This window comes from Rhinoraja longicauda, chromosome 28 (assembly GCF_053455715.1).
Source record: "Rhinoraja longicauda isolate Sanriku21f chromosome 28, sRhiLon1.1, whole genome shotgun sequence".
Lineage (NCBI taxonomy): Eukaryota > Metazoa > Chordata > Chondrichthyes > Rajiformes > Arhynchobatidae > Rhinoraja > Rhinoraja longicauda.
In genome coordinates, this window is record NC_135980.1 from 10302019 (window position 1) to 10314888 (window position 12870).

The 12870-nt window shown below is 38.3% G+C and overlaps 1 protein-coding gene across 3 annotated transcripts in view; it reads right to left on the minus strand.

Moving 5' to 3' along the window:
• Nucleotides 1-12870, minus strand: part of stk11 (serine/threonine kinase 11) — a 94542-nt gene that overhangs the window by 61331 nt on the left and 20341 nt on the right. For all 3 annotated transcript variants that reach the window (XM_078424044.1, XM_078424043.1, XM_078424042.1), the window contains exons 2-4: nucleotides 10755-10838; nucleotides 6122-6211; nucleotides 4886-5018 (exon numbers count right to left, since the gene is read on the minus strand). In XM_078424044.1, the coding sequence (XP_078280170.1) occupies nucleotides 4886-5018; nucleotides 6122-6211; nucleotides 10755-10838 (307 nt within the window). The remainder of the gene's footprint in view (nucleotides 1-4885; nucleotides 5019-6121; nucleotides 6212-10754; nucleotides 10839-12870) is intronic.

A 12870-nucleotide genomic window follows, 5' to 3' on the forward strand; every position in this document is an offset into this window, starting at 1 on the left:
TGTCTATACACTTCAGGATGTGGTGGTATGCTTTGGATCTTGGTCAGTTCCTTCTCTCTTCCATACTTTGCTCTTGCCATCACTCTGATATAAGTTAATCTTCGTCTCATATGTCCGAAAGACCTTTTTCCAGAACTGTGGTTGCTCTTTTAAGTACTTCTTGGCAAACTGTAACCTGGCTATCCTATTTTTGCAGCTAACCAGTGATTTGCATCTTGCAGTGTAGCCTCTGTATTTCTGTTCACAAAGTCTTCTGCGGACAGTGGTCATTGACAAATCCATACCCGACTCCTGAAGAGTGTTTCTGATCTGTCAGACAGGTGTTTGGGGATTTTTCTTTATTGTAGAGAGAATTATTCTGAATTCAGCAGTGGAGGTCTTCCTTGGCCTGCCAGCCCCTTTGGGATTAGTAAGCTCACCAGTGCTCTCTTTCTTCTTAATGATATTCCAAACAGTTGATTTTGGTACACCTAAGTTTTGGCTGATGTCTCTTAACAGTTTTATTCGTGTTTCTCAGTCTCATAATGGCTTCTTTGAATTTCATTGGCACAACGTTGGTCCTCATGTTGATAAACAGCAATAAAAGTTTCTAAAGGTGACAGAAAGACTGGAGGAAAGACTGGGTGCTGAGAGCTCTCTTATACCTGCATTAAGGAGGCAATTAAACACACGGGAGCAATTACAAACACCTGTGAAGCCATGTGTCCCAAACATTATGGTGCCCTGAAATGGGGGGACTGTATAAACACAGCTGTAATTTCTACATGGTGAAACCAAAATGTATAAAAATACCCTTTAATAAAATCTGACAATGTGCACTTTAACCACGTGATTTTTTTCTATTACAAATCTCAAATTGTGGAGTTCAGATGCAAATAAATAAATGATGGGTCTTTGTCCCAAACATTATGGAGGGCACTGTATGTGCAGCCAGGAGAAAAGAGAGATGTACGAATTGGCTGACCTTTGATGTACAATAATCAAAGCTAATCAAGTTATCTTTAATCATTCTTTATACACCATTTGGCATTCAAAAAAAGAAAAAGTGTCTTGATTGAGGCCATAAGATAGTACATTGATTTTAGCAAGATCAGGAACCTTAAAGGACTTCAAACATAATTGTGGAGTAAGAACAGAAACAATACCCTGCTAATGAAGAGATAAGTAACGTTTCTTCCTCTTCTCTACCTGGGGAATATTGCCTGTGGACATGGTTACAGCCACAGTATGATCACACCATCTCACACTTCTTCATTGTCTTGTTGCTAACAGATTTAGTAGCCAGCTTCCAATTTAGATTGATAAATAGGACAATCTCAGCATCGTAACAAAATGTGCCTGCAGCACTCAGCTGATCAGGCAGCATCTGTAGAAACAGGTACGAATTGACGTTTAGGGTGGAAGGCACATCATCAGGTCTCTTTACACTGAAACATTAATTCTGCTTCTTTTAACAGATGCTGTCTGGTCTGCTGCCTGCCCTCCACATTCTTAGTTATTTCCGTTTTCCAGCATCTGCAGTTTTTTTGTTTTGTTTACACCCTTTCTTTAATCTGTGGGATAAAATTGATAACGTAAATAGATTCGGGGGGAAAAAGAGGAATAAAATGTGCAACAGAATGAATGATGGGATATTTGAGAGGATTGGTGAAGGTGTTTTGAAAGGCAGTGACATACAAAAAGAAAATGAGAGTATAGTTCAGTTTTCAGAGGTTTGCCTGCAATGGCGTTGAAGCAGGAATTGGGTTTAAATGGACACAATTAGTTCAAACAATAGAGTTAAGAAAATAAATGATAAACCTGGAAAAGATGTGACATCAGAACCAGAGCTTATGCCAGGCTAGTAGGAGTAGGGAGGGGGAAGGAATTGGTCAAGGTAGGATTTCATTTGACCCGACAGAATAATGGGAAGTAACAGAACCGATAGATGCAGCTGAACACTTAGTAAGGAGGAAGATCATGAACTCAGAGCATATTGAAGGGACAGTAAATTAAAGAAAGGAATGCCTGTGCTGTGCCAAGTTAGCATTGACATGCTGGGCTTCAGTGAGCTCGCTGGAGCTCAGCATGTCAATGCTAACCGGACACCACACGTTATTCCAAGCCTCCCCAAGCTCTTGACAATTTTGGCAGCACCAACCCAAGCTGCCACATCTGTGGAGCAAGCAAAATCTGAATGGCATTGCTTTAATCTAGGATCCTGCATCAAGTGGAATGAACTATTTCCCCAGTAAAATGTCCAGTTAAACTCCATACTGTGGGAATTCTGCCTTATAATCAAAAGAGTTCTCTGGCATTATTAGAGTACAGGAGCTTCAAGAGGAAGCACAACAAATTTGGATCTTTCGCCAAGTCATTAAATGAGCGTTAATGCCTCGCGTATAAAGTTCCCAAAAATTAATCTTCCCTCAGCTTATTTGAACAGTTTTAGTATTTTGAAATTGATTCTCAACGTAATTCCTGGAACAGGCTTTGTTGATGGAAAAAGGGTGGTGATGATAAAATTGGTCTTGCACGGACTCCACCACTAACCTGTCCTTTGTACAGTGAGGTAGAACAATTGGCAGACCAATTTCCCTCCGGGGATGAATAAAGTTCTATCATGTCGTATTGTATGTGACTAGACTCTAGAAAACATGGAGTACTCCTGCACTTTGGGAGCCACCATCTAGCCAAGGTGGGTCGGCATGATGAAATTCACCATCACATTCAGTGGACCAAAACTGTCTTTTCTCTCAGCATTTAACCATTGGAGGGAAAAGGCAGTTCAAAGTGCCAGACTTTAAACACTGCACAAAACCCATGGTTTGCCCAGGTCAACAGACAGCACAGAGGCTCTAACCGGACTGGGTCTGCTTTTGGGAAGGCCATTTTAGTTCTCTTCTCTGACACCAATATACCGAAACAGATACTCTATTCCAACTTCCATCGTGGCAAGAGATTACCAGGTGGACCAGGAGAAAGGATTTAAGGGTGCTCCCAAAATTTTCATGAAAAAATTACAACATCCCTATCGACTCCTGGCAATCCCTGGCATGATACCATTTTAGGTGGAGATGCAGCATTCGGGATGGCACCAGGAATCTTGTTCATGCAACTGGGGGGGGGGGGGGGGGGGGGTGTCTGGTGTAAATGGGTAGTTTGAGATAGCATGCAAGAAACATGCCATCTCAAACTATCTAGTTATCCAGCCCCTCAGACATCTCTGACCCATATGATAGAATTGGCAGATACCACACAAGCTTCATTGGTCACCTATTAACCCCCGAGCTGGAGTGGAAGCAAGTCATCTTCAATCTCGAGGGACAGCATAAGAAAATGCAACTTGCTGAAAGCAGATACAAGTTGAATTCATGGAGAGAGATCTTTGCTAATCGAAAAAAACACACAACACCCCGGCCATGCGCTTAATACCACTGGGAATGTGGTACAGGAGACCGAGAACAGTTATCTCCAGGTTGAATAACAATTTCCTTGTATTAACCACCAAGTTCTCAAACCACCCTTCACAACTCTGATCACAACCTACCTCTGCACCAGACCACGATGGGTGGCTGCTCTGCATACTTTGGTTTTTGCACTATCATGGTTTAGTTTTCCAAGAATAACCAATAATTTATTGCATATTTATCTTTGTCGTTGTAGCATCCTATATGCATGTAAAGTTGCAGCAAATAAGAACTATTACTTCAGTTCATATACAGTGAAAAAGATAAATAAGCACTCTAGATTATCCAAATTCTTAAAAGAGCAATCTTTCCTAGATTCACAAGATTTAAGTGTGCAGAAAATCAGGGAAGATTGCAAACATCTGAAAGTTCCTTCCATGGGACCAAAAAACATCAAGTGTCGAGCGTGCATGTACTGTGAGCGTCCTTCTCCCTCTAAAGCTGTAGTATCTAGGCTAATAACCATAACACTGTAAAGTGGTAGCAAAACTGCTTTCTTAAAAAGTGTCAGTACATGCACAACCAAAGGGCTTCTTGCTGTGCTGTTATTCTGATTCTGGACAGCTTTGTTGCCATGAAGGACATTCCACACATTCACTAGGTTTCCTAGATTTAGAATAAAATGCAACATCAAATATGTTTAATGTCTATGGGCAGTATCCAATCTCACGTTTTGACAGTCCCTACAAAGACAAAGCTAAATACACCCAGTCTGAAGAAGGGTCTCAAACCAAAACATCAGCTATCCAAGATCTCTAGGGATGCTGCCTCACCCAGTTATTCAAGCATCTTGTGTCTTTCTTAAGAGGACAATCCTACTTGACTTAGAGTGATCACCTACAACCTGCTGAGTTACCTCCAGCAGTTTGTGTCCTTTTTCTAAATACACAAGCCTTAAGTTTAAATTAGCATCTTTTCACACTATTGAGGTTGTCTGCCATTTGAAAATAATACTTAATCAGAAGTTCTAAACTGCAGCTACCTCAATCTGCACGAGTCAGGTTTATAAGAAACCAAAGCGGTGTACTTCGTGTTGACAGAGAAACCCTGTCACAGTGACAACAGATACCTTCTGTAGGATTCTGAAATCCCAAACAAAAATAAAATCAGATGCTTCAAGCTTGAGGTTACCACCAGTTAGTGTTTCTTGAGCCACCTTCACCTTATTTGTGGCAACGTCACCTTGAACTTCCACAATCTTAAAACAATGGAAGACTTCAAACTGAAGGCAATTGGTGCTACCACAAAGATGATAGAAATATTGAAGATAACATAATTATTGTTTGGAAAGAGTTATCATTAAATGTATGCAATAAGTGAGAAATAGAGTCATGTTTTAAAAAGTCATGATTGATACCAGCATGCACTTATTCAAAGTTAAATGAACGATTATGTGTGCATATGTTGTGCTATACGATATGAGAAAGGATACATACTTCAGCTACTCCTAGGTCTGAGATTTTCAAAGTGCCATCCGTCGTTAGTAGAAGGTTCCCTGGTTTAATATCTTTGTGGACTATCCCTTGACTGTGCAAATATTCTAGACCATCAATTAGCTGGCAAAAGTACCTGTGAAAATTATTATAAAAGAAACATGTTACAGAGGGATAGCAAATTAAATCAAGCAGAGCTAATGAAGAATGTTTTGGCCTTTACAACTTAAATATGAATGACAAAAAAGCACTAATACAAAAACATATTTATACGATGGCTGAATAATTATACGAGATAATGAGATAATAGTAGGACCCTTTATTTCTGCTTCCTATATCCATTGACATCTTGGGACTAAAATTAGTTTCATGACAGCAAAGTATAATAGATAAGCAAATTCCAGCCAAGCAAGTTGAAACATCAATTATTACCATTTCTAACATCTAACACCCTTTGGGATTTAAAAAAAAACATTGCATAAGCTCATTTACAAATTACCAAGATTTATTTAATTAATGAACCGTTGAGAATATTTTTTTATTCCCGGAAAAAATCAAATGAGGTATCAGAACAAATGTCCTTGAACAATAGTGACGACAAAACAGACCCAAATCTAGAGCTTGAGAATGGTCCACGGATTTAAATATTTATTGCTGGTCAGGGATAGAATGGAATACAGATTTAATCCCCTGTGCAAGACCGCACTCGATATTATCATGCAGCAGCAGAACTCAAAATGTGGAAACAACTACATTATGAATTAATTAAATTTTGCAAATCTGCACACAGGCACTAAGTTTTAAATTAAAAAGGTTTTAAAGTTCAATGTTTACAAGTTTCAAAAAAATGGGCAGCTGAGAAAACTAACCATTTGAAAGTCTTACAAATGCTTTACAACTGATGCCTCTATTTCAGTGGTGATAGTAAACACCAAATATGTAGGAAAATTAGGTAATTTAATAACTTTAATTCTGAATTATCAATTTGAATATGGTTATGAATATGGCAGTTTTAAAATAGCAACAAAAATGAATTGTGAAAAAAAAAATTCTGTGAAGGAAAATGTTTTCGGTGGCTTCACTTTCTAAATGTAACAGAGAAATGACTAACTGAGGGCTACGAATAACAATGTATCATTTTTGGGCACTAAAAATCTTGAATGTCATTTCCAAAAATGATATGCCAAATTCACATATTCAGAACTCTTTCATAGTATGGGATTAAAGAAAGTTACCTACCCATGAGATTGAAAAACTGGAAATTTCTTATCGCCGACACTGTCCAACATTTCTTGCATTCCACACACGCAGTATTCCATTACCATATACGTTAGACAAGTCAAGGAGAGATTGGCACAAACTTATTGAACTTACCAACAACTTTGTGTAGCTTCAATATTGAAATGCTGATAGTTACAAATGCATAGAATATACATTAGTCAGTAAATTAATGTGTTTTTTAATTTAAAAGCACATGTGAAAGAAATAATTATTTTGGCGTGTGCTGTAATTATATCTCGTTCTTTAAAATTTATCCTTAAAATATAACTATTAGTTTAAATCCTTGGAAGGTGAAAGTGAACAAATATTTACCTTTAAATTAAATTATGACTTTATTGAAAGAACACTTCATATGAAATACAATATTTTAAAAAATACAACATTATCAATAAGGGACTCTTCACAAATCTATTTCAAACTTACCCAAGGCCAATCTTAATATCACATTTAAATTAAAAAATAGAAAGATGTGAATTACTAAATGGGCAGTCACCAATGCTCAAAATACAAGAGTTGTGCATCTTGAAGAGGAAATATTTTCTTTCACAGCATGCTGGAGATCATTTTCGGCTTGAACATACGGCTCCAAAGACGTACAGGTATGTAGGTTAATTGGCTGGGTAAATGTAAAAAATTGTCCCTAGTGGGTGTAGGATAGTGTTAATGTACGGGGATTGCTGGGCGGCACGGACTTGGTGGGCCGAAAAGGCCTGTTTCCGGCTGTATATATATGATATGATGATATGATAGATTCTGGTCCTATCCAAACCCAGGAAGACACATCAGATTAAATTTTGTCAGGAAGAGATAACATTGAAAATTATTGCAAAAAAGTTGTTCCAAGATGTGTGTGGTCCCTTGGCATCCTACTCCCTAAACTGTTGCAACTTGTGCAAGGCATCTTCTGTGGATTATCCGTGTCTTCCAGTAACTGGGACGGGCCTGCTGCTTAGTTTATCATGATGAAAAAATATAATTGACAATACACTAGGATTTAAAAAATCATTATTATACAGGTTTATAAACATTTTACTATATGCAAAATAAAGTTTGGGACACACGTACAGAACAAATGGAAACATTAAAATATTATAAAATTGTTTCTAAAATGCCATTTTCAAAAGCTGCTCTGAGGGAATGATACTGGAATTATACAATAATAGTTTCTCGGGGCCCGAAATAGTCACCAGTTCTATAATGCTGCATTAACTTAACTGTACTATATTTCAAAAGGCCTAATTGTTCTAGAAGTTTTACAACAAGAGTAAAATGTGCAAAGAGTTAAAAATTAAATCAAACTGCGAATTTATTCAAAGCAGAATCAGCAAAGAGTGCAAAAAGACACCCTGGTGAGAAATAGTAACCTCTGGTTTCTCCCCACAAGTGTAGTCACCCGTGATTGCTGCTTATTTCACAGTGAAGCTACCAACGCTTGCCATCTTTGCAGCCATTGCAACTTTAAATTACTAGCTTTTTTATTTAAAGCTGGCTTTTGAGTGTATTTTAAACTTTCAAATAAGAATTCCCAGCTAGTAATTATTCCAAATGAAAACATTGCTCAAATCTATTCGGTCCATACCCAATCAATAATGAAAACCTTAAGTTACTTACAAAGGAACCATGTATTTTATTATAATTGGAGTTTAAAATGCTCATGCTAAAAAATTGATTTTTAGGACACGCAGCAGATTACAAAAAACAATGTGGAATGTCACACAAAGAAATGCAAATGTAAATGTGATGTTTCCAATGAAACTGACACCAGTAAAATAACAATCATTAACTGAGATTGTTATTTCTTTTTAAAAAGGCCAGACAACAGCATTCATAGATTTAATACATTTAAAATCAGATGACCATTGCTTTTGCATGAATTTGTTCTGTACCAAAAGCAAAATGCCTGCCCACAGGTTGACTGTAAATGTGGGCAGTTTTGCACAGGACTGTTAAAAATTAGCTACAGTAAATGTAGGAAGTTCTGGGATCAGGAGCGCAACATATAAAAAGCCTAATTTGCTGACACAAAATCTACAGAATCGTTCACTATACGTTTTCCCACTAAACATTCCCAAAAATGGGAGCGCAATGATAAAATGGGAGCCGGGTGGAATTCCATACCATTTCTCGTGGGAATAGACAATAGATGCAGGAGTAGGCCATTCAGCCCATCGAGTCAGCACTGCCATTAACTGTGATCACGGCTGATCATCCACAATCAGTACTCTGTTCCTGCCTTCTCCCCATATCCCTTGACTGTGCTATCTTTAAGAGCTCTATCTAACTCTCTTGAAAACATCCAGAGAATCGGCCTCCACTGCCTTCTGAGGCAGAGAATTCCACAGATTCACAACTCTCTGGGTGAAAAAGGTTTTCCTCAACTCCGTTCAAAATGGCCTACCCCTTATTCTTAAAATGTGGCCCCTGGTTTTGCACTCCCCCAACATCGGGAACATGTTTCCTACCTCCAACATGTCCAATCCCTTAATAATCTTATATGTTTCAATAAGATCCCAGCACCGAGCCTTGCGGTACCCCACTAGTCACAGGCTGCCATCTGAAAGGGACCCGTTTATCCCTACTCTTTGTTTCCTATCTGCCAACCAATTTTCTTTTCATGTCAGTACCCTACCCTCAATACCATCTACTCTAATTTTGCCCAGTAATCTCCTGTGAGACTTTATCAAAGGCTTTCTGAAAGTCCAGGTACACTACATCCACTGGCTCTCGCTTGTCCATTTTCTTTGTTACATCCTCATCTTTGCTATGTTATACTTCTCTTTTATTTTTCTATTGTCCTCGACTTCCCTTGTCAGCCACGGTCACCTCTTACTCCCCTTAGAATCTTTCTTCCTCTTTGGAATGAACTGATCCTGCACCTTCTGTATCAATCCCAGAAATACCTGCAATTGGTGTTCCACTGTCATTCCTGCTAGGGTCTCTTCCCAGTCAACTTTGACCAGCTCCTCCCTCATGCCTCCATAATCCCCTTTGCTCAATTGTAATACTGAAACTTCCGATTTTTCCTTCTCCCTCTCAAATTGTAGATTAAAACTTATAATATGGTCACTACCTCCCAATGGCTCCTTTACCTTGAGTTCCCTTATCAAATCTGGTTCATTACACAACACTAAATCCAGAATTGTCTTCTCCCTGGTAGGCTCCAGTACAAGCTGCTCTAAGAATCCAACTCGGAGGCACTACTTTCTTGGGGTCCAGTAGCACATGCCTTTCTTGGGGTCCAGTACCAACCTGATTTTCCAAGTCTACCTGCATGTTGAAATCTCCCATAACCACCATAGCATTATCTTTGTTACATGCCAATTTTAACTCTTGATTCAAATTGCAACCTATATCCAGGATACTGTTTGGGGGCCTGTAGATAACTCCCATACGGGTCTTTTTACCCTTACAATTCCTCAGTTCTATCCATACCGACTCCACATCTGATTCTATGTCACCCCTCGCAAGGGACTGAATTACATTCCTTACCAACAGAGCCACCCCACCCCCTCTGCTCACCTGTCTGTCTTTTCAATAGGACGTATATTCAGTTCCCTGAATATTCAGTTCCCAGCCCTGGTCCTCTTGCAGCCATGTCTCTGTAATTCCCACATCAAACTTGCCAATCTCTCTACCTGAGCCTCAAACTCATCCACTTTATTTCTGATACATTGCGCTTTCATTTCCAACACTTTAAGTTCGGTATTCACCACCCCCCCCCCCCCCCCCTCCTCACACCAGTCACTATTGCCCCTGACCTTACTCCCTTATACCTTCTCAAACTTTCCTTCCCATTAATTCGGGAGACTTTTGTAACTTTTCCTGAACTCATTTCCCCTTTAACTCCATCTTTATACTACAAATTTGTCAACCCCCCCCCCCCCCCCCCCACTGCTATTTAGTTTAAATCTGCTTACTGATCTTACACAAGATCTTTACACTGTTGATTTGGATAGAAATGTAGTTGCTTTGCAGAGGAAAGACAAAAATTAGGTTTTTAAAAAGAAAACCCTTAAAAAAATGTTTAAGAAAAATTGTACATTGGCAATGCCTTCAGTCATCAAAACAGATGCTAGGGCAACTCAGTATATTTTTTAATTAATCTTTATAAATGTAACTGATTTTTAAAAAAAGTTTTGAAAAGTTAACAACATCTAGTGATCAATTGAATGTAATGGAACACATTTACAAAACAAACCTGGAAAAAAAACCCTTAAGTTAGTTGAAGGTACCATGATGTTTGGCATTTTGATACACAAGAAATTAGTGAACATTTTTGGTTAATTAAGCCAAATATCATTCTACCTCCAAGTATAAGAGCCAATAGTTGTATGGTTTCAAAATCATTTTGTACATTGAAACCCATTACTTGATCTAATCCACTAAAGAATCAACAATCTCTCAGATTACACATTAACTTTTAACTTACTGTACAACCTGTTGCAAAGGTATACTGCTATTGTAAGAATTTGTACTCCTGTTGTAAGAATTTCATTGTTCCGTTTCAGGACACATGACAATAAAACACTTTTGATTCTAAATGTACCGAAGAATATAATGCCAAATATTTTCAGCCATAGAAAAAGGATATATCTTTTGTTTTTCATCGTTATATAGCACATCTACCAACTGGATTACATTTTTATGTCGTAGGCTCCTGAGCAACTGGATTTCCCTGAAAACAAAAAGATAAAGTTTAAAAGAAAGGTTTACATAGTCCTTCACATTAAAGCAGTATCAATATATTCATGGCCTTTCATGTTAAAGCAGTATCAATGTATTCACCCAGTGTCAGTGGCAAGCAGAGGCAGTTTGGAGTCAATCCAACTTTGTACTTACCTAGTGTGGATGCCCTGATATCAACTTCTTGACATTGACTTCTCCAACTTTAGATAGTTCCTCTGTCCCTCTCTTCCCCTCCCCTTCCCAGTTCTCCCTCTATCTTCCTGTCTCCACCTATATCCTTCCTTTGTCCCACCCCTCTGACATCAGTCTGAAGAAGGGTCTTGACCCGAAACGTCACCCATTCCTTCTCTTCTGAGATGCTGCCTGACCTGCTGAGTTACTCCAGCATTTTGTGAATAAATACCCTGATATCAAAGTACATTTACAAATATTATGGATGGGAAAGGTTTAGAAATGGATAGGGAAAGTTTAGAAGGATATAGGCCAAAGGCAGGCAGATAGGACTAGTGTTGGTAGATGGGGGTTCTTGGCCAGCGTGGGCAAGTTGAACCAAAGGGCCCCTTTCCATGCAGAGTTGCTCTATGACTAAAAACAGACACTTGAGCACATTCTGGGACTTCCAAGTTCATGTGGAAATGTCAATGTTGGTCACAGTTACGTAGCAAACTGACAGTATTTAAGCAGTTGCTGACATGCTGCCACAAAATCAATGTTTCAGTGTTTTTGTTTTGAGGCGATGAAACTTGTTTTTGTTTTCAAAGCTCCATTTTAAAGGTCCACAACATTTTGTTCAGAAAAATTAGGCTGATTTAATCGCTTTTGCAATCACCTTTCAAGTCCTCCAAATTGAAGTGTGGCTACTGTTGCAATATACTCAAAAACAGAAGTTCTCACATATAAGGAAGCTCAATGAGCAATTGATTGTTATGGTGGCATTGGCTAAAAAACTACATAAATTAGGGGTTTTCCCTTTAATGGCTGTTATCTGGAATTCACAATTTACATGCCAGTGCAGTGCAGCCCTTAAATGTAACAAAATCAACTGACATTTCGTAACCACAAAAAGATAAAACTATTATGTTAAGAAAGCACAAAAGCAGGGAAGAGGGGGTCAACAAGAAGCCAGGAGGAAATAACAAATGGCAACGCCCATGATTGTGTAGAAGGTAGAAATAAATTAAATAACTAAAAAGGATAATGATAAAACTAAAACAGTACCCCCCCCCCCCCTCCCCGGAAGAAACAAATGGGACAAGAGGTGATGTAAATAGTAGTAGCAAAACCATGAGCTGAACTTTTTTTAAAACTCAACAGCATCCCCGATGTTCGTACTGCATGCAAGCAGAAGATTAGAGGCTTTTAGAGTTCCATTGGAACACAATAGAAAATGAAGGCAGGAAATTAATGCCTTAGACAACCAATGCTGAATTATGTTCTTCACAGAAGTCAATGGGTTTTTGTTTTTCCTATTGCAGAGGAAACAGCAAATAGCGTACAAATTGAAAACAACACAAATCACCATTCCAGCTGAAAAGGTTTGGGGTCCGGACAATAAGGAAGATTAGGGATGATGATGGAAGATTACAGAGTGTAGGAAGGTGTCTGAGAGCCAAGGCTTTATTCAGATAGGGATGGTGTTTGACAGTCATATATTTTTTCGCATTTTCACCATAAGGAATTATGATGCAAAGTTGAAAAGTAATTCTTCAAGGAAAAAAATACTATGAATAATTTTTAAAAGAGTAAAAATAACCTCATTTCCAAATTCTGGACCCAAATACTTGGACTTTTGTTGCTTTAAATGACCATCCATTGAGTGTAGGGGAAAAGCAGGGAATAGATGGGCCCAAATTTAAATGAAACTTGTACTAAATGCCCATTTCCCTTGCAATGGACATGTTTTTGATTTTAAAAGTTTTCCCACATTTGCTTAACAAATGTAACATTCCAAAATATGTTTTAGTGTTTTCTTTCTGGAACTACATTCCAGTTCAAAGGCAATTATGCACATTTAGTTTAAA